Below are 20793 nucleotides of genomic sequence, written 5' to 3'. Positions count from 1 at the left end.
CTGCGCTAATTCCTTTTGATAAAGAGCCTTTCTCTGGGACTTGACATCTCTTAGGACGAGGAACTTTTGACAGCCTTTTCTTCTGCCTGCCCGCAGCCTATTGCTTACTTGCTCTTTCTACAGCCATGAGTCAGCCCACTTAGAGCGATCCAGGTGAGTTCGTTGCCCTTTTTAGGACAGGACAACACACAAGGGACTGTCCTGTTCTCCGCAGGCTAACCCACCAGTGCTGCGCTCCAGCCAAACGGTAGGAAAAGATGCAGCAAACCAGAATTCATTGGGACAAATGGGAAAGAAAGGCCCTTAAACCACCCAAGCTACATGGGGCAGACGACTAGACCCCAAGACCAGTACAGCCATGGAGATCTGAAGCACCTGGCACGTGAAGGAGCCAGCATCCCACCTGCTCCAGAGGTCTCCGTGATGCCACTGCTTCCACGTTCCCACTGTGGGGCACAGAGGAGGAGCACCTGCTGGCGTTCACATGGAGGGATGCTGCTCTCCCAGAGTGCTACACCAGTGAGATATTCAGCTCAGCTCACATCTGCTGCAAAGGGGGGAGCTCCACCAGTCCATCATTAACCTACAAATCATAAAAAACTCCATTAAGAATAAGGACCATAAATGACCACCTGTTTCACATGCCAGAAATAGCACCAACCAATAACAGTAACAGTGCAGTTAACTTAAAAATATCTTAACACTTATCACTTCATGTCTTCACAGTATGGTGAAGTAGGCAAAAGATTGTGAACCTCTGTGGACTTGATTGCTTCCATTTAGTTTTAATGAGCATAAATTGAAATTAGAAGTATTTTCTCCCTCCACAAGCGAGTATCAGCAGTGAAATGTCATTCCCCTCCAGCTTAAGGCAACCTAATTTGAGATACAGGCACACACACACACACAGCGCCCTTCCAGCCACACTCCTTGTTCACACTTACCATTGCACAGTTTTATCCATCATGGTTGGTTACAAGCAACAAGGCACCAGGACGTTGCTACCCAACACAGGTTGGCTGCTTACTTTTTACTGACTTGGCAATCTGATTCTTCTTTTCCAGCTCCCTGTGCTGTACTGCTTGATACCAGAGATGTTTACATTAGGTTTAACTTTCAGTCTGCCTGTTTGGCCTGATGGCAAACACTAGAAAGAAAGAAATACAGGAAACAACCACCTCTGCTGCTGTTTCTGGCTCCAAGGTTCATGCCAAAAGATGCGGGGTCACAGTTCTCATTTTGTTGAACACTGACCAGCTTTACCTGATTGCATTCCCAAAAAACATGTGCACACTAGGAACCCCAGATTACACCTCTGCCTCCATGGCCTTGCATGCGTCCTAAAGGAAAACATATTAGAATTTCTGCACATTTTCTGCATGCATCTCAAGTGCATTTCTACTTGTACCTATCTGGGTTTTTTAGTCACTGCTAGTGATTTCCATACATGGGGACTTTCAAAGAAGTCAACAAATTACTTAACAAAAAGAACACACTACACCAATAAAGAAAACCCACTAAAGAGCACAACAATTACTTTCTGCTCTTTCATCCCCATACTCTGGAACAAACTGCTCCACCACTATTGCAGGCAAAGAGCATGCTTGGTAACAAACCTTGAGTGAAACAGACAACAGCCATGTCTTTTGTAATAGACGCATCCATTGCCAAATCTGTCGATCCCCCGAGGATTAAATAAAAATCATAATATAAAGGTCATTTGCAAAATCTGGCGGCTTTATCAGGTGAAAAGTAATTAAACAGCCAGCAGGGTTCATGAGGATATGACACATGACACCTTCCAGATTCCTGATGTGTGGCACACTACCCAGCAGCGTATATATAGATGCCGGCCGTCCAGGCAGCGCTATCACCGCAGCCAGCCGACTTCTCCTGACCTGCTGACCAGCCGCTCAACATGCAACCCAAAGGTAGTACCGGGGCGAGCTCTTACCCCACTGCCCTGCAGGACAGAAATCTGCTTGGGTATGGCTGCAAACTGTAGGGAAGGGAAGGGAACAGAAGGGAAAGTCCACGATGAGGGTGGGCAAGCGCTGGAATGGGTTGCCCAGACAGGTCACAGAGCCTCCACCACAGGAGATGCTCAAAGCCCAGCTGGAGCAGCCTTGGGCCAGCTGCTGCAGTCAACCCAGCCTGCGTGCGTGCTCCCCGCGCCTTCCCTTCTGCTGGAACTGGGGCGCTGCAACTCTGTGCCATCTGCTCCACAGGCGTCTCGCTCAAAATGAAGCTCCTCTTGCTGTCCTGCGTCGTGAGCATGGTCCTTGCTGTCGTCAACGCTGTAAGTACCGAACAAAGAAACAGGCGGGCGTCCAATGCGGGCAATCTCCATGTTGTCACTTGGAAATTGCAAGGTTTTTTAACCGATGGGAGAGCCTCAGAAATACCAATGGCTGGTGCAAGGCTGAACACATGTACTGTACTCCCATTCCAGACTTCTGGCTTAAGATCAAGTCCTCCTCAAACTTTAAAGCAAAAGAGAAATTGCAAGGTCACTCCCAGCCCATCAGTGGGGGCCCCCCCCCCAATTCCTTCGTCGCGCAGCTGACCATTTTCCAGGCACTGAAGAACAAGTTTCTCCTGCAGATCTTGGCTTTCTAACAGGACACACTTAAAAATAAACAACTGAGCACTTTGTTTAAAACAAACAAAGAAAAAAACAAAGAGAATTGTGTTTTTTCAAGTGTGTTTTGCTCTAACAAAAAGTTGTTTCTTCTACAGCAAGACGACAGCGATAGCTCTGGTGGGGAGAGCACTGAGGCGGTAAGGCTTCTGTTTCTAAATTACTGGGTCTCACCAGTTGTAACATTCAGATTTAACCAGGCGGTTGGCCCTCACTTGGAAAACACTGACGCACAATGCCTTTCTTTTCACAGCCACAAACAGGACCCTTTTTCCGGCCCTTTCGTCCCTTTTTTCGCCCCTTCCCGAGAAGGCTCAGGGCTGCTCAATCTTCCTGGTTGCGAGCCTGAGGTAAGCAACCTATCTTTTTATACAAAAACACATCTGCAGCCAGCTCTATCACGACATTTGCCTACTTCTCACTGTTAATATTTCAATTGTGCAAGAAATTTCATGGCCCAAGCAAGCATCAAGATCTAGCTATGAAGATACTGGAACAGGCATAAAGCAATGGTGCTCTGTACAACATACCGTCTACGATCAGGTACTCCAGCTGAAAATGGTCTAGCTGGAAATCTTTCTTGGGAACAAACGACTACCAAAAAACATATCCAAGCCCCCGTACCCCTGCCAGAATGGCCTGAAAACTGCTGAGGACAGGAAAATCATTAAGAATTTTTACTTCCACAAACAACACACTACCCTTGTGCAGTTTTTAAATCTCATCCAGCAGGATACTTTCAGTGATTTTCATTTCCTTCAGCACTGCACATTATCTTAAGCACTTCACAGAGAAGAAAGAATCATGCTACTTGGACTTGCCACACCATAACCAGCCGTATACCCAGCTGTCAGGAGCTGCCCAGCCACCTCCCGTCAACACAGAAACAGCCTCCTCTTGGGGCCATGGCTTCAAAAGACAATTACACTGCTAAGGGCTCAAATAAAACATTCATTAAGACGTTAAAACAATTAACTGCTCTTGGTTCTAACCTGCAATTCTCCTATTGCTCTGCAGGTGCCTACCTGGATAACCATGGCTGTCTCCTGCAGGATGCTGCTGCTTCCAGATGATCTTCTGCTTCCCACATCTCCTTCATATCTTCTGTCACCAATGTGCTGAAAATGGAGGACCACCAACAACAGGGTCCCTGTTTCACACGCCCACTACTGAAGCTGGTGTGTGGCAAAGTGCATGACTCTCAACCCTCCTCTGCTTAATTCCTAAATCTGAATAAATGCTGAGCATCAAATGACTAAGGTCTCTTTATCTCTTAATTATTTCTTGGGAAAAAAGAAACACATCAACGTCACTTCAGCGACCCTGCTTGCAATGACCATGAGTAGGAAAGGAAGGGAACTCCTGAGGCTGGCTTTGCCTTTTGTCCATGCTAAGACTCACAGGCTCTCTCAGGTCTTTATCTGGCCCTACCAAATACTACCCAGCACTCTGTGCTTTTAAGGGCTTGTTTATCACAAACATTGCTGCTGAAGAAAACACCAGATTTTAACTACAATTTATGATAGTGGTTTTTGTAAATGAAGGCTGTGGAAGTCTACACAGCAACAGAAACCACTGATGCTGTCTTATAACACTGCTGATGAACTGAAATGTATAGGAGTAAGTAGGGCAAGGATTGACAGGAAAACTAAAACCTCTTACCTTCACTTTTTCCTCTGAAAGTTAACTAATATACTCTCATACTATTTCACAGCTAAGCTTGACTAAGCACAGGAAAAAATGGCAACCAATACATCTCCTGTTGTCAACAAATGCCTCAGAGGGCCCACGTGCGCCTCTTGACCAAAAGTTACACGCATGACCTAAAGCATTAAATACAGCCAAAACATTTGGAAGATTACTCTCGAGGCCACACATCCCAATGATCCTGCGTATGGCACTGTCTCCCCAGCAGCTGTACTGCCACGTGCAGTGTGAAGAGAAGAACGTCCGAATGTGATTTGCCCAAAAAAACCAGTCAAGGTATACCCTCCAACAGTGATATTTTTAGATAGACACACTAGGACATTCTCATGTGAATACCATAGTGTTAACTAGAAAGTAACTAAAGGTGAAAACTCATCTCAAATAAGACTTTTATTCAGTGACTTTTCTAAGGAGAAACCACTCAGAAACTTCTCTTTTTTACATAGCTCTTTAATTCATCTTAGTAATTAATTCAGATTATCATCCTACAAGTCTCACAGGCCTGAAAGATCCATTCTCCTGATAAGAAATCAGTGCAAAAATACAGAGTTCAAGTGTAGCTCAGAACTACAATCAGTCAAATTCCCAATTATTTCATAAAACGCTGCAGATACGAAGAATGGCTGAAAACAAGTAAGACAAGAAAGAAGTTAACAGCTCCACATTAATCTCATTTTACACTTGAGAAATCCAACAAAGCCATTTTATATTTTCCAAAAGCCTCCATTACGGCACGTCTCATTGAAGCCAAAAGTTCTGGCAGATATTTAGCCAGAGCGTGACCCCACAACTGTAACACTGCATGCACTTGACACAGTCAATGTTATACATCACTTGCAATGCAACCTTGCTAATCCAGGGAAGAGTTTTTGCCAGCTGAACTTCAGCACTGAAAAGGACGTCATTTCAGTTTCAAGGCTGGGCAGCTGGTATTCCCCTCGTGTGGGAGTCTGTTCCTCATTTACATCACTCACGGCACTCAGGATCAGGATCCTCTTGCCAGTGGGCTCCCCGTTTCTCAGTCACAAGCTTAATGAAGTAGCTATGGTTGGCATACAGCTTGAGCTTCTCACTGATGTCAACCCACTTCACCATCCCAGCATCATCACCTGCTTCCAGAGGCAAGTTATCTATTGTCTCACCTGTTCACAAAACAAGCGTTAGGACATGCTGTTTTCTCCTACTTTCTCTTCTCACACCTGACCAGTTCTTCCTTTCCACAAGGCTCCCTCAAAGGCAGCAACCTTCAACTATTTCTCAGAGAGAAACCAATCAAGTAGCTCACTGAGTCTGTGCTAGAAAACTTTCCCAGACTTGAATTAAACATTTTTTCGGAAATTTGAGTGGCACAGCTACAACTCTTTATGGCCACTCCTAGGTTAACACCAGGAGCGTGACAAGTTACCAGAAATCATTACAACAGCGCAAGTTTAGCCAATCTCTCTGCATCAATTAAACGTTTAACATCTGATTGCTTACTTTCTCAGGTACTCAACAAAATAGGAACTGAATTCTGAAACTTACATATGCCTGCAATCCTGCCCCTCCCCTCCTCAAATTACTATTTTATCAAAGTCACCAAAGTAAAAAACATAACCAGTACTTAAATAAGGATGCAGAAAGGCTTTCTAGTTGCTCTGAAGTTGTTAAAAACCAAGCCAAGAAATGCTTATTAAAAAAAAGTATATTGGAAACAAAGACCAAAAGAACACCATGTTCATTTTTTTTCTGGGGGCTAATAAATCAAAAACCAGCAGCATATTAAACTTCACCACTGTTACCTCTTAACTACCCAAGAGTGAAAATATCACTGTATGACTTCTGTCTGTCTGATTTCCAGACAGAGAAAGCAGACCGATTCACCTCAAGAGGGGAAAGATGAGCATTCAGGATAACAGATCGATGCAAGAACTAGCAATGTATGCTCATTCCAATTAAATGATAGAAGGAATCTAAAGCACAACAATTGCTCTGGCAGAGCAACAAAGATAAAAGGTGTCAAGAGACAGCAAGTAAGACAACGAAGTCAAGAACGCAGTAAAGACCAGCCAGCAGCCAGAGGCAATGCACCTAAAGCAGGCACTGGTACTGACCGTGAAGAAACGAAAGCCAAGAGCCTTCCAACTCAGTCATTGAAACAGGAAATTAAACCAACTCAAGCTAAACACAGTGACCGGACAGTGACTGGCCTAGTGTTCAATCTATATAGCAAATGCACATTCTGCGATTTGGAACTAGCTAACACAAAAATAAATTATTTTCAGGCAAATCCCTTATGTTCCTTAATTCAGGACTGAAAGAAATCCAAGGGGAACGACAACCAATACTGGCTGTGAATGAACATGACAAAAGATGGGAGACCCTCACACCCATTGCTTTCAGTTTAAGAATTAAACTCAACTTGCATTCTCTTCCACTTTCATGGCTCACCCCAGCCCCACGTACACAAAAACAACATCTACAGTAAAAAACCAGCAAAAAGCACAAGCAGCAATGCCTACCTGTTTCATCGTGATAGTTCACAGCCTCCGTCTCCATCCACGCGTTGTCGGTGTTACGAGGGTCATCCACATATCCTCTGTACACCTTACTCAGAGAACAATCACAAGAAGTTCAAAAAAAGGCGGCATCATTAAAAATCACCCACAGCCACTCTTACAGAGTATGCAATTGTCTCTTCCCTGTCTTATATCACAAAACCCTGAGCATCACAGCTTATTTCGATGACAGTGCATTTTTTCAACTCCTAACTAGGTACAAGTTACCCCAAGGCTATCTCAAAAGACACAGCTTACCACAAAGTGCTCCTGGCTGAACAGCCTCTGCAGTTGCTTTTCCAAGCTTGCTTTTTCCTCAGGAGATTTCTGCAAGGAGTTCAAGGCCTCTTCCCCAAATTCTCGCTTCAGAGTAGCGCTGATCTTCTCCCCTGGGTCCACCATCCCCTGAGAGTGGAGGAAAAAAACACAACTGAGGAGCCTAAGACCTCCCTTGCTATCACTCTTTTACTGGTGCTTAGGACATTACACCCATACAAATCACGCTCTGGTTATGTGAGAAATTCTACACTTACTTGTAAAAAGCAAGCAGACACATCCTTCAAAAACTACAACAGATGAAATTATACCTGCATTAAGCAAAGGACACCATCAAAACTAAATACAAGTACTGCCCTGTAATGCAGGAACAGCAGAAAGCCTATCAATTGATGCTTGGGAGGATAAAGACAAATTGTTTATAGAACCTTTCTCTTCCCCTCTACATCATGAGGTCATCCCCAAAAAGTAATTATACCACATGTATGCCAGTTATCTGCTTATGGACTTGCCAGAGAGATGTCCACCGCTTCCAGAGCTTTGATCTTACCCCCGGGATGGCCCACTCCCCACAGTCTCTCCTCTTTATAGCTACGAACTGCAAGATGTTTTTGCCAGTAACTGGGTGAGCGATCTTATTGCCACTTCCATCCCTCTTCCACCTGCAGAAAACAACACATAAGGACATTTGTTGCTGCTGCTTCTTAGAAGGAAACCAAACAGCAGAGCTCCCACACAATGGCCTGTTGGAGGGCCAAGGCAGTGGATCAAGCACAGTTCTGGATCAAAGACAGACAAGAGCTGTCTGGGAAGATCTCGTCCCTCCATTTTTGCAGCTAGGTCCAGAACATTGGTATCTACTGTAACTCTCACTGTGAAGCTTTTAGGTCTAACTGTACTTCTACCTACCTGTAAGATAACGATAACTATACTTTCTGCTATGACAAAGTATAAATTCCAGCTGCAACACTTTCAAACCACCCACTCAGCACCAACAGAAGGCCTCAAACACCCACCACTGCACTCAGGAGTTAGAATAACTGCAGTAATTACAGCAAAAAACTACTTAAATAAAGACAAAAATCAAATCCGTGTTTGTTTTACTTCAAAGGAAAAAAACAGCAGCATCGGTAGCCTTCTGAAAAGGGCAAGAACTAAAAGGCAGCGGCGTGACTTTAACAATGGTTCTGTCTTCAACGCGGTGTTCCTTAGCTTGCAGTTTGGTACTTACACCAGCTCCTCTGAAAGCTCTAGGTGTAATACACTTGACATGAAATCACACAGGCTCTGGAGGCAAAACCACCATTAAAGTAAAGCACACACTGACAAAACAGACTAAGCAAGCCCTCATCTCCTTCTCCTGCACACCAGGCCACCCCAGTGTTTCCTCCTGTGCAAAACCAGGCACACCACTTCATTCACAGCTGAGGCACCAAGACAAAACCCTGTTCCTGCAATTTATTATGCCTCAGCTATGGTCTTTTGGTGCATTATTCAGACAATAACAAAATGTCATGTTATCTTTTAATTTTCACGTTTGTTACTGAAGAGCATTTGTACAGTGTATTTCTACTGAGTTACACTTTCTTGATCTTTAATTTGCCTTCTCAGCATTTCAGAAGCAATGGCTTATAATGAACAGCAAGTCCTAAGCATTTTCCAGGAACAAAGGCTAAAATACTTTTGTGTTCCACATATCTATACATCTCTCCATGCACATATACATACAGGCTTACACAGAGCAACACACAAAAAGCCACCTGACATGTAATTGCTGGTTCCCAAATGCACAGAAAAAGATGTGAATGCTTTTGCTTTACTGCACGCCACCTTTCGGTCGCTTGTTCCTTACCTAGTCACAATGGGATCGGCGGCATGGTTTGGCCCCCAGCGCCCTAATAGTCCTCTGCCTGTGAGACCAGTCCTTCCCGTGGGATTTCTGAAAGATGCAGCACAGCACATTAAATAAGTGTATGGCCCCACGTGGAGCTTCAAGTGTTCTGCAAAAGCAGCTCTTAAGGAAGCTGCAATAACAAAGCTAAGGATAGCACCGTACATCCAGTGTCAGCAAAAGCTTTAAAGAATAAAGAGATTCTCTCCTTCATTATCTTTTTGTGTCTGACAGTACAGGCAAAGAACAAAATAGCTTTGTTATTTTCCAGATGACATATTCCTGATCAAGTTTTACTCTCATCACACAAATATCACCTGGTCTGGGAACCTAATCCAGTTTTCAGTTTACCAGATTACACATGCACGTAGCATTTAATTACAAAAAAATCCCAGAGGAAAAAAAAGAAATTAAATTCAGGTCTGATTACACATCTGTGCTACACGAGGATTTGTTAGTGGATCTCATCTACTCTGCCGTAGCGCACCTGAATGGTATAAAAAACTTCAGAGCACAACATGTGGTCCGATTGAGGGAGCTACTCCACCACACCCTACTATCAAAGGTGCTAATGACCTCCTCCTCCCAGGTTCCCACAGCCCAGTGTTGGGGCAGAACTGGCTAGCATTTCAGTGCCTCGCTGCCACAGCCTTCTTCCCAAAAGAACCTTCTGGCACTGAAGTATCGTTTCTTCTGTCTCTTGGGAGGACCCTCTTGATTTTATTCTAGCAGGTACCATCTACCTAAACTGATACAGACCCATAGGAGCTCTAAAACTACATCACTGAAATGAATATGCAAAGAAAATCACTCACCGGGGCCTCCCATTTTCAACCACATACAAGCCATTCCGACTCGTCCTCTCCACGTCTCCATCTCTCTCATTAAATTTGGGAGAAAAATTTTTATCACTGCAGAAAAGAGTAATTAGAAGCAAGTTAAAACCCAACACACCCCCCTTGCACCAGAAAAGGTTGGAGGCCAGCCACCCAATCTACAACACCCCTTTGGCTAATGGGCAGGTTTAGATGGAACTTAAAGTACAGGCCCTCCCTCTCCTGTGGGAAGCTATACAGTCTGAGCAATTACTGATGACTATCTCTGTATTTAAATCTTCAGCTACGCGTGGCACTCTAAAGCATTTAACGTTTTCTCCTCCTACAATTTCATTTAGAGGATATTTCAAAGCTGTTCTTGTTCACGTTAGGGAGCATTAGATTTTATCCAGTGACAAAGCCAACAAACACTTTCCTAACTGAAGAGCAGCGAGCAGTTACATGCTAAAAGCAATCAACAACTTTGCAAAAGTTTACTGCCCATGCCCTGTGTGCACCTCTGAAAATTGAAGCACACGCTGGTAGGGTGGCCTACAGAAGCCTCCTTGCTGCTCCCCAAAGCAATTCCCCTCAAACCACCACAGGAGTCAACCTACTGACCAGCTTTTTCCTCACAATCCATTTGGGAAGCTACACTAAAAACCAACTCTGCATTTTCAAGCGTTACCAACACCTCCTACAAGAGCATCTGGCAGTAGGTAAGTGCATGCACCTAATCCCCTCACTAAGCAGCCTACGGCATTCCTCAAGAGGAGAACAGAGAACGTGTTCACGGAACCAATACACACATTCACAGAGCAGTCACCATCAGGCATTCAACTTGCTGCATTTCCTGAGTCAGAGCTCAGCTCCAGACCTCCAGATCTAACTAGATTCTTCTCATCTTGCATCCAATTAACGCATGTACGTACTGAAAACTTTCTCCCAAGCTCTTATTCGCACTTATCAAAAATATTGGAAAATATGTATCAGTAAGGGTTCTGAGAATTTTACTTCTCTCACAACACACAACAGCTGTAGGAACAGTTGCCCATTATTGCAATTAACACTACTGCTTTACCTCAATCACCAGCTCACTAAAACCATGTGTCAAAGACATTCACAGCTGACCCAAACCATTCAGTCCCCCAGCCACCATCCCCAGGTCTTAGCCTGCAAAATCCCTCTAGCATCACGTGACACTTAACTCAGCCGATCAGTATTTCCTCCTGCCCAGTTCAAAAAAGCCAAGAGCCACACTTTCCACTCACTTGAGCTGAGGATCCGCCCACTTGGGTCCGGCCAAAACAGCCGCTGCAGTGTACTCCACAGGATTATAACCTTCCCACTGAGTCAGCCAGCCCACTTTGTCTTCAGGAACTTGGCTACGCTCAATGTGCGATCCAGGATATGGGGAGGTGAGAGCTTTGCTGTGGTAGAACTTGTTAACGTTACAACTGTTGAACATGTTAGTAGGGTGGAGATGGGACCAATGGGTTGCAGACAAGTTACTGAAAGAAAAAATAAATATCTTATTCCTGAACACGTAACGAGTAAGTATTAAGCCTGTTATTAAATCTCACATCTGAATATGAGACTAGAACAAGCAGAACAGCCTAGGCATTTTGCAAAATGACAGCTTTCAGCAATGCATTGCTGTTTCTTTCAGAAAGCTTGCAAACAGTCACTTGGGACCAACAGGTTCTGAGCTTTTCCTCCAGCTCTGTGAAGCACCAAGTATTTCACTGGACACATGAGGACTTTGCTGCACGAGAAGCTGAGAAGTGTTAGTGCCATTCTGGGCCGGGCAGTGCTGTGACCATTACTGATCTCCAAGGTACAGCTCAGGTGTTGACCAGGACCTGCAGCTGGGAGGCCTGCACTTGGGCATTTCATCAACAAACCAGCTCAGCTTTATGAGAGGCCTGCTCTCACAGCCAGCAGCAGAGCAGGGAAAACCAAATAGGAAATAATCCATAAGCCTTAGCAAAACAACCTTATGAGTTGCTCTGAGCAACACAGTTTTGTGTGACATAGCAGAGAGTAACATACACCTTGCTCTTCTATTTCTGGGAAGGCTTTGAGCATGCAACCAACTCAGTGAAAAGGAAAAACCTTGGTCTCCTGTAATTTTACTTTGCCATGGGTGTTGCGGAGCTGACATTCTGCAGTTGATAATTAAGTTTTAGGTTATAGTGGCTGATGTGCAGCTCTTAAAAATGCTACGCAGGTTAATTTCAGTGCACGAAGCAGCCTTCCTGTACTCATAATAATATGTTTATAAACTGTCCCCAAAATGCAGGGAAATATTCGAAGAGGCTCCAAGTACTGCAAGGGGCTACAGTCTTGCAAAGTGCTTAAAAAGGAAAATATTTACAAGCTCTCAGCAAGAAGCCTTGCGGTTTCGGTTAAGGAGTCCCGGCACGAGGAAATCCATCTGCTCTGTAAAAGGGCGTGAGCTTTAGCAACCGCCCGTGCTGACTGCGTGAAGACGGGCAGCGAGCTTTTTGAGAAGAAAACCCCCAGTTTATATTACTTACTAACCCCATCGCTTCACCTCAGAGGGGCACAGGAGGCTGCACCAAGCGAACCTCTCCCAGAAGGGCCCCTCCAGCTCCCAGCCGCAGCCACGCCACCCGTGCGGGCGCCGGCCGCAGCGCTTCTGCCGAGCGCCCCCCTTCCCCCAGCAGCCCCGGGGGGCGGCCTGGCCCCTCGCGAACCCCACAGCCGGGTGCTGGCGGTACCTGCGGGGCCGCAGGGCGCAGCGGGCGGCCGGGGGGCCCAGCGCGGCGGCGAGCCCCAGCAGAGTGAGGGCCGGCGGCAGGCCGGGTCCCGGCAGCATCGGCAGCGAGCGCGGCCGCCCCTCCTCCCGGCACGGCTGTCCCTGGGGAGGGGCGGGGCTCTGCCGCCCCCTCCCTCAGTGCGCGGCCAGCGGCCCCTGGCGGTGGGCGCTGGGGGCGCTGCGTGCGCTGGGGGCGCTGCGTGCGCTGGGGGCGCTGCGTGCGCTGGGGGCGCTGCGTGCGCTGGGGGCGCTGCGTGCGCTGGGGGCGCTGCGTGCGCTGGGGGCGCTGCGTGCGCTGGGGGCGCTGCGTGCGCTGGGGGCGCTGCGTGCGCTGGGGGCGCTGCGGTTCCTGCGTGCGCTGGGGGCGCTGCGTGCGCTGGGGGCGCTGCGTGCGGCGGGATGGGCGCGGTGCGGGAGCTGGCGCTGTTCCTGGGCACGCTGCTCTACGCGTACGCCGAGGCGGCGGTGCGGCTGCTGCTGCCCGCCCGCAGGAAGGCCGTCGGCGGGGAGCTGGTGCTGCTGACGGGGGCCGGCCGCGGGCTGGGCAGAGCCACGGCCCTCGAGTTCGCCCGGCGCCAGAGCCGCCTGGTGCTGTGGGACGTCGACACGGTAACGGGCCGTGAGGTGGGGGGGAGCGGTTGGGGGGCCGCTGAGGCACGGTGTAACGGGCACGAAGGGGGGAACGGGCAGCCGTTGCCAGCAGCAGCAGCGCCGGGACACGCACGGCGATGCCGGCCGGGCAGGCGCTGCATCGCGTTGCCAAGGGAGACGCTTGAGCCCAAAGCTTTTGGCAGCTAAGGTGATGATGTAAGATCGGAAAGCATGCCCCTGCGGATCTGGTTTCAGGGTAAAGGATAGACATTTCTCTAACATAAAAGACAGCCATCTTCGTCAGATGCTTCTCCACTCCACTGGTTTAAAAATATATTAAAAAAATCTTCTCCAAAGGTGCTCTCTTCTCGAGGTCCTCCCCCCGGGCAACATGTGGGCGCGGTACAGTGGCACATAACGTCCGCTCCTTTCCTTCCTCTCCCAGCACGGCCTCAGGGAGACGGCTGCGGAGTGCGAAAGGCTGGGAGCCACCGTCCACACCTTCGTGGTGGACTGCAGCAAAAGGGAGGAAATCTACAGCGCTGCGGAGAAGGTAGGGGAGCAGGTGCACGAGCAAAAGCTTAGCCAGATGGGCTTGGGTGTCAGGAAGGGCTGGAAAACTGCACCCGAGGTATTCCACTCACAGCGTGCAAGTCTTAAAATTGCAGCTTTTTTGTTTCTGTACGTACAGAGAGGAAAGCGGCCCTTTGGGTATCACAGCCCAGCTCATCCTCCTTTGTGGGCTTCTGTCCCTGCGAGCCCCCACTTTAGGCTTTAGACCCATGAAGGAACGTCTTCCTTTTAGCTTGCTGAGAAACAGGCAGACACCACTGTGGAAATTTGAAAGACTATTGTAGAAAGTAAGGTTCAGGTGGTCCAGAACATTCAGTATGTCCACAGAGCCAGCTATGACTGTGCAGAGCATATTTTTCTGTGGGTGAAGATTCTATAAAAACTGGCATGTGTAAAAACATCACATCTAAATCAGCTTCCAGGATACTGCACACTTCCTACTGGATCAGGAAACACAGCATGATTTTCTTCTCCCTGAAAGAAAGAGTTGTAAAAATTAAATTAATTGCTGCTCATAACCTTGCACTATTGTGATAACAAATGACACGTGGCTGCATGTTCTTTTTGCCAAAAAGGTGAAGAAGGACATTGGCGATGTCTCCATCCTCGTGAACAATGCTGGTGTGATCACGGCTGCCGACTTGCTCTCGACCCAGGACCACCAGATTGAGAAAATGTTTGAGGTCAACATTCTCGCCCACATCTGGGTAAGGGCCGCTAGCGCGTTCGTCCCTCTGTGGTGGTGTGAGTGTTATTGAGGAGGTGGGGGCACCCTCAGCCAGGCACCGAGACCCTGCAGGCAGGAGATGCATGGCTCAAAAATGCAAAATGTTTTTTTGTAGCAAAGCCCTGAGAGCAGGCAGCAGGGCCAGCCTCTTCCCAACTGCTCCTGTCAGCCCAGCAGGGCTCCAGGTCTCTACCCCGGGGCATTTTGTACCTGCCTGCATTGCTGACTCTGTTCTGGGCTCCTGGCACTGTCTCAAGCCCATCCTGGAGCCCATCCTGGAGTACTTTGTCTGTGTGTATTACCTTCCTTATACCCCTCCAGAACTTCTCTCTGCATGCAGGTGACATGGCTGGGCCCTATCAGAGCTAGGCCTTGCCTTTCCCCTCCCCAGGGACAGGGACAGCTTTCAGCAGGGAAAACAGAGTGGTCAGTAAACAATTTCTGCTTGCAGGGGACTAAAAGGTGTGCTACAGATTGGTGTGCTGAGAGATACCGGCAGCGTGGCTACTGACAAGTGAAGCCTAAAAACTAGGCCAGGAGCAATGTGAACATCAGCTTCTGTCAATCCCTGGCTTTGCTGAAAGGCTCCTTTTGGAAACTGGGATGCAAATTGTCCCAGCTAAAAGGAGACTGGGTGTCTCTGTGGTTCTCAGGAGCTTGGTGCCATGCAACCCCAGCACTAGGGGTAGGCTTAGTCACTTAACTGCACATAACTGAGTAACTTTATTGCACATAATTGGGGCCAGCGTTGAAGACTCCTAAGAAGTTATTGTTCGTTTCCTCCTCCACATGCCCCACCTCTTCTTATTCTAAAACCCTTTCCAGACAACCAGAGCTTTTCTGCCAGCAATGATGGACAACAACCGCGGTCACATTGTTACAGTGGCTTCTGCAGCAGGTCATTTTGTAACCTCTTTCATGGTGGCTTATTGGTAAGTGACTTCCGAATCAGCTCTCTTCATTTCTTGTTTTTAATTGTGTCTTCTCCACCAGCACACACGGAGTAACCGAAATAAACATCCCACTGAATAAGCTACTTCCAAAGAGCAATGCTAAGGAGAAAAAAAACACAACACCCGTCAAATAAGGACCCACAGAGGTACCCACTAATTTCATTATTAGCTCTGATTGAGGTGATTCAGTAAAGGATTAATGATGTGACCAATCAACTAATGAAATCTTCTTACTTTTTTCTCTCCATACCTAATCCAGATTTTGCTTTGTTAAAAAAAAAGGTATCTTCCTTCCCTTCTCCTCCTTAGAATGTAGCACTCCTGTGAGTTGGTGTGGTGTTAATGAGAAAATCCTTACTGAGCAGCTTTTTGCATTTCTAGCATTTGTGGCAGTGACTGCAGTGGATAGAAACGCTTCTGCCATCGTCAGATAAAACAAGGTTTTGACTGTAAAACTACTGTAATCTTTTGAGAAGATAAAAGATACAGTAATACTGAGTGCTGTAAGGAACATGACACTGCTGAGAGGCCAAAGTACTGCCCAAGTTTAACAGAGGCACTGGAAACGCATGCACAAAATTGCAGAAATACTGTTGTCTGGCATAATGTCATACTGCATCTGACCTAGCCCTCTACAATAGTGTTTCCCAGCAGAAGCATCTTTCCCTGGGTATGTTCCTTCATGGGGAGTCACTGTTGGCCATGTAAGAACACCTGAGCCAGGACTTTTAGCTGTATTACACTGTTAAACTTATTTGATATTGCTCATTTGATTTGTTTCTGCTTGGTTCTGTTTTATACTCCTGGCCTCCACAAACTTCAGTTGCGCTAAATTGCTTAAGTCCTTTGTTTCAAATCTCGTGCTTCAACGTCACAACATGCTCCACGTGATACAAGAAGCAGTAGGATTGTTGCCCATACCTATAATCCCATTTGTTCTTAATTTTGCACACTTCAGAAAATTCTTCAGAAGAATTCAGCTTAAAACATTCTAAGTCAGCTGTATGGATTCACACACTATAGTTTCCTAGCATTTATCTGCCTGCTCAGTAGTAACCTAAGATTTTCAGAGTCACCCACTTCACATCTCACTATGCCCTCCCCTGGCAGCACTATCTATTTCTGTGCTACACTGTGAGACAGTAAAAGCCAGCATTAGTTCCTGCCCTATCTCTTAGGGATGGATTACACGTCTTCCCCTGCTAGTCAGTATTGGGTGTTCTTTCAGCCCCTTTCTATTTACATCACGTTGGAAATAGCATTCCCATCTTCTCATTTGTGACATTTTTTCCGTCCAGTTCAAGCAAGTTTGCTGCAGTTGGATTTCATAAAGCTCTAACCGAGGAACTATCTACCCTGGGAAAGGATGGAATAAAAACAACATGTGTCTGCCCAGTTTTTATGAACACTGGATTTGTCAAAAACCCCCGTACAAGGTAATGTTTTGATAAAAGCCACATCTCAGCCTGCCTTTCTTTGCATTTAGGTGTATTTACCCCTGCTTTAGGACTTGCTTCCAACCTGTATATCAAAGGGTAAATAAAATTGGCTGAATATAAATCTCTATCTGCAACATCACTTCAACCACAAGACCTGCATTTGAATTACCTGACTTTGCCTGCAGTCAAAGTATCCTACTTCACATTCAACTCTCCCATGTTTTACCTATATCATTCTTAAATTTATGCTTTCCTTTCATTTTAGGCTTGGAAGGATTTTGGAAGTTGATGAAGTTGTGAAAGAAATGATGGAAGGAATACTGACTAACAAGAAAATGGTTTTTGTTCCACCACAGCTGAGCATTGCTTTACTTTCTGACATGTAAGTGGCATTAAAAAAAGGGGGGGGGGGGAAATATTCAACACAACTGCGTGAGTGTAGAAGCATCACACTTGAACCATCTAATTCAAGTTTTACCATTGGAATAAGTGTCTTTTGCTTTCACAGTAGGAAAACTTTCAGTTGATATCATTGAAATAAATACCCCTGAATGATGGCTAGACACCCAAAGTCTACATTCAATCCAGTTCCATTTATTTTCTACCATCTTTAATATCTTTAACCAATATACTAGGTCATTAAATTCATTTCTTATTTGACTTCAGTATGTCTATAGCCACTTGAAAATGTGCATCAGTCTGCAGGAGACATTTTTTTCCCTGACTGAATTACCTCAAGCATCTTACACCACATGTCAAGGCTAAGGAATTACGTGGTGATTATTCCTAATGACAATAGGAGAAATAAAAGCATTTTGTTGAGTCCTGTCATAGGTCATTACAACCCACTGTTTGCAGAGAGTTGCTGAGTGGGGAACTCGACTGCTCCACAGGCTGGTAGGGAGGCAAAGGGAGACTGAGGGATCTCTCTTCCTTCACAGACAGGATTTCTCATGGGCTTGCCAAGAACAGCTTCACAGGTTCTCTGAACCAGCAGCCACAAGCTCCAGAAGCAGCTGAGGAACTGCTGCATTTTAGCCTTCACTTCTTCATGTCAGCACCAGAAGGTCTAGGCCACAGGGGCTGGGAAGGGTGCTTGAGAAGGACTCTGCTGTTTCTCCTGGCCATGAGAAGCACAATTTGTCCTCTCAGGCTTCTTTACCGAGTTGTAGTTGCTCTGCTGGGACATTTTCACCAGAGCTCAGGTTCGAAGCCTAGAAGGCACATCAGAACAACTAAATTGCCATGTCAGTTAGCTCCTACAGTCCCTCAAGAAACCCTTGGTAATAACTCGTTTGTGAGAAGACAACTTGGCTCTAACCAAAACCTCCTGTTTATGAGAGGCTGTAAAGATTCTTCTGTTTTCCCCAAATTCCTCAGTCAACCAGATGAGGTTTTGAAAGCAAAGAAGGCAAAGGCAATTCTCACCTTATTTTTAATGCACATGCCTACATTCGGTGTTAAACCTTCCTGGATGCAGCAGCAATGCTGCAACCAACATCCTGCCCAGGGGATACCTGTCCTTGGAGTTGTCATCAAAGGAGGAAGGTGGTGAAGGGATCAGAATCAAAGCTAGCCAAAGGATTTCAAGGGCTACATATCCTTGGGAACTACTCCCCAGTTTCAGTTTTGGTCTCTGTCTGAGGCGAGCACACATTCTGCACCCAGACCAGCTCTTGTCCCACCTGTGCTGCCACTTTTCCTGTGACCCAAGTTCTTATCCTAGATTTCATCGCATGGTTTTATCTTTCAGGTTGCTTCCAGAACGTGTCTCAAGAGTTCTGAAAAAGCTGACAGATGTTAAGTTTGATGCAATTGTTGGACACTGGAGCAAACAGTGAACAGCAAGTCGTTTGTCGTTTCCCCATGACACGAGTGAAAACAGAACATGGACCATGTGTAGCGCAGCGGTTTTGATTCAGAGCAGAAGCAAGACAGGTACTTCCTCCAGGCCACCACTGCCCTTCACACCTAGAGGCTTATCCCACACCTGCAGCAGGAACACACCTGCATAACATGAAGTGTTACCAGAGCAGAGATGCAGCTCTGCAAGTGAGAAGGGCTGTTTTAGCTGTGCATTGTGACATCGCTAGCTCCTTCCCTGCTTCCCGCATGCACCGAGGCAGCCAGGAAATGCAGCAAAGCCCGTTTTTGGGCAACACAGGGATTGCCTGAGTATATTTATGTTAATCTGGACTCATCACTGAGCAAAGTGATCTTGTGGGAAGAAATTCATACGGGTGGTCTGCTTCATCTCAATGAATCATTTAAATTTAAAAATCCTGTAACACACACTCCATTTTATGTGCTTTTGTAGTGAGTACTTGAAAGAACACAACCTTTTAATCAAGTGTTACCTGAATGTGTTGATTGTCGCGTTATGCATGAGCAACATCAGCACAACTTGTACAGAATAAATACAGTTCTTTACCCAAAAGTTGCCTCGCAGCAGTTCAGCCATAACCATGTCCTAGAGGTGCGTTTAAGGCACAGCAGCGTCAAGTAACGCGCCCTCTGCCGGTGTCATTTCCCACATGGCTTATCGGTAATCCCCAGGCTCTTTCCAACCAGCTTCCTCTGAAACAAGCACAGTATTTCTTGGCCAGTTACCGGGTGCCCTCCCGCATTTCGTGCTCACTTGAGAATGCAACTTATTTCAACCAAAGGTAGAAAAAGTTGCACTGAAAAAAAAGAAGATATGGACTTATTGTCCTCACACTAGCAGGCACTCTTGTCTTTAAATAAAAATCAAGGAGATGCTAAACCTGGAAGCTCCTCATTGAGATGCCAGGGGTGAACTGAAGTAGAAGTCTATGGGACTTCCACACACACTGCTGCATTAGGCACGGCTACATGTGGGTGGCTTCCAGTGTAATCCTTGCTCTCCATACCAATGTTCTCCTGGCCTCCTCAGTTCTCTTCCTGGCCACCAGAGTCAATACAGCTCAAGCTTACCCCAAAATCTGGTTGTTCGGGGTACCTGGTGGAAGCCTATGCCATCAAACTTCATATAGCCGCTTCCAGCAAAGCCCCACACTCAAGCAGAGGAGTCTTGCATGCCAGCTTAGGGCACTTACAAGCTTGGTGGGGACTCTGCTGTCGTGTTCTGCTTCCGCCTTGGCCACCTCTTGGAGCTGGCACTCCCCTGCCTCAGCCCCAGCCCCAGCTGGAGGCCCATGCCAGGAGGGCGGCAGCACTGCTGAGCTGTGAAATCAGAGCCTGGCTGAACCACCAAACGTGTTAATTAGGAAGAGGAAAAAGTTCCAGGAGAAAACCAGCATCTAGCTCTGAGCACCCCCACTGGCATCAAATATCTTCTCCCACTGAAAGTATGAGCAACTGTGGAGCCAAGGTACAGCAACAAAACCTCTAACAACTCATTTTAGCTGTAAGCCAATACTAGTTCGAGGGCAGATGTTTAGGGAGATATTTATTTTCCCAGACTAGGGAAAAAATCCTTGTGTACAGTTATAAACACGATTCAAATATATCCAAATTTCAAACTGAAAAGTAAAAGAAAAAAACAATCTCTTTCAAACAAGATTAAGCAGTTACATTGTTTGAGGTGGGTGAAGGAACTCAAGTGATTCACAGTTGAATTTATTCCATTTTCTACAATTACTATGTTATAGTAATAGTAGGAAGTAATACTATGTCCTACAAAGGCAGGCCCCACGCCCCCCTCCACCTGAACCACAGCACCCTCCCAGCAAACAATGAACGGCAGCCCAAAATGCCGTTGGGGCGGCTCAGGATGCACCACTCCACCTGCCTCCTACTCCTTCACTCGTCAGCCAGCCCAGCTCCAGCCTGATGCTTTGCAAGACAACAAAAAAGCCAATAGGATGCTCGACACAGGAA

The 20793-nt window shown here is 46.5% G+C and overlaps 2 protein-coding genes and 2 long non-coding RNA genes across 5 annotated transcripts; 3 read left to right on the top strand and 1 right to left on the bottom strand.

Annotated features, from left to right (window-relative positions):
• Positions 1 to 1847: 1847 nt before the first annotated feature.
• Positions 1848 to 3925, top strand: LOC308195014. The gene is made up of 5 exons (XR_013951135.1): positions 1848 to 1931; positions 2229 to 2299; positions 2740 to 2781; positions 2895 to 2991; positions 3659 to 3925. It is a non-coding gene; the product is annotated as an uncharacterized lncRNA (long non-coding RNA).
• An 834-nt stretch (positions 3926 to 4759) lies between these two features.
• Positions 4760 to 12771, bottom strand: NUDT9 (nudix hydrolase 9). 2 transcript variants are annotated; one of them, XM_080591716.1, is made up of 8 exons: positions 12612 to 12771; positions 11139 to 11378; positions 9868 to 9963; positions 9014 to 9100; positions 7712 to 7823; positions 7144 to 7290; positions 6850 to 6934; positions 4760 to 5490 (listed from the first exon to the last, which is right to left on the bottom strand). In XM_080591716.1, exons 1-8 carry the CDS (start codon positions 12707 to 12709, stop codon positions 5315 to 5317), a joined length of 1041 nt encoding a protein of 346 aa, XP_080447842.1. In that variant the 5' UTR covers positions 12710 to 12771; the 3' UTR covers positions 4760 to 5314. The 2 variants fall into 2 exon arrangements, with proteins under 2 accessions (XP_080447842.1, XP_080447843.1); XM_080591717.1 differs by lacking the exon at positions 12612 to 12771 and adding an exon at positions 12412 to 12552.
• Positions 11146 to 12178, top strand: LOC308195017. The gene is made up of 2 exons (XR_013951143.1): positions 11146 to 11285; positions 11537 to 12178. It is a non-coding gene; the product is annotated as an uncharacterized lncRNA (long non-coding RNA).
• An 81-nt stretch (positions 12772 to 12852) lies between the features above and the next one.
• Positions 12853 to 19369, top strand: LOC308195008 (17-beta-hydroxysteroid dehydrogenase 13-like). Its single transcript, XM_080591722.1, has 7 exons — positions 12853 to 13258; positions 13686 to 13793; positions 14389 to 14520; positions 15366 to 15472; positions 16792 to 16929; positions 17198 to 17314; positions 18686 to 19369. Exons 1-7 carry the CDS (start codon positions 13049 to 13051, stop codon positions 18771 to 18773), a joined length of 900 nt encoding a protein of 299 aa, XP_080447848.1. The 5' UTR covers positions 12853 to 13048; the 3' UTR covers positions 18774 to 19369.
• The last annotated feature ends 1424 nt before the right edge of the window (positions 19370 to 20793 follow it).

Source organism: Anser brachyrhynchus, assembly GCF_964034855.1.
Source record: "Anser brachyrhynchus genome assembly, chromosome: 4".
Classification (NCBI taxonomy): domain Eukaryota; kingdom Metazoa; phylum Chordata; class Aves; order Anseriformes; family Anatidae; genus Anser; species Anser brachyrhynchus.
Note: the sequence above shows the minus strand (reverse complement) of the source record. Positions and strands in the feature narration are given on the sequence as shown.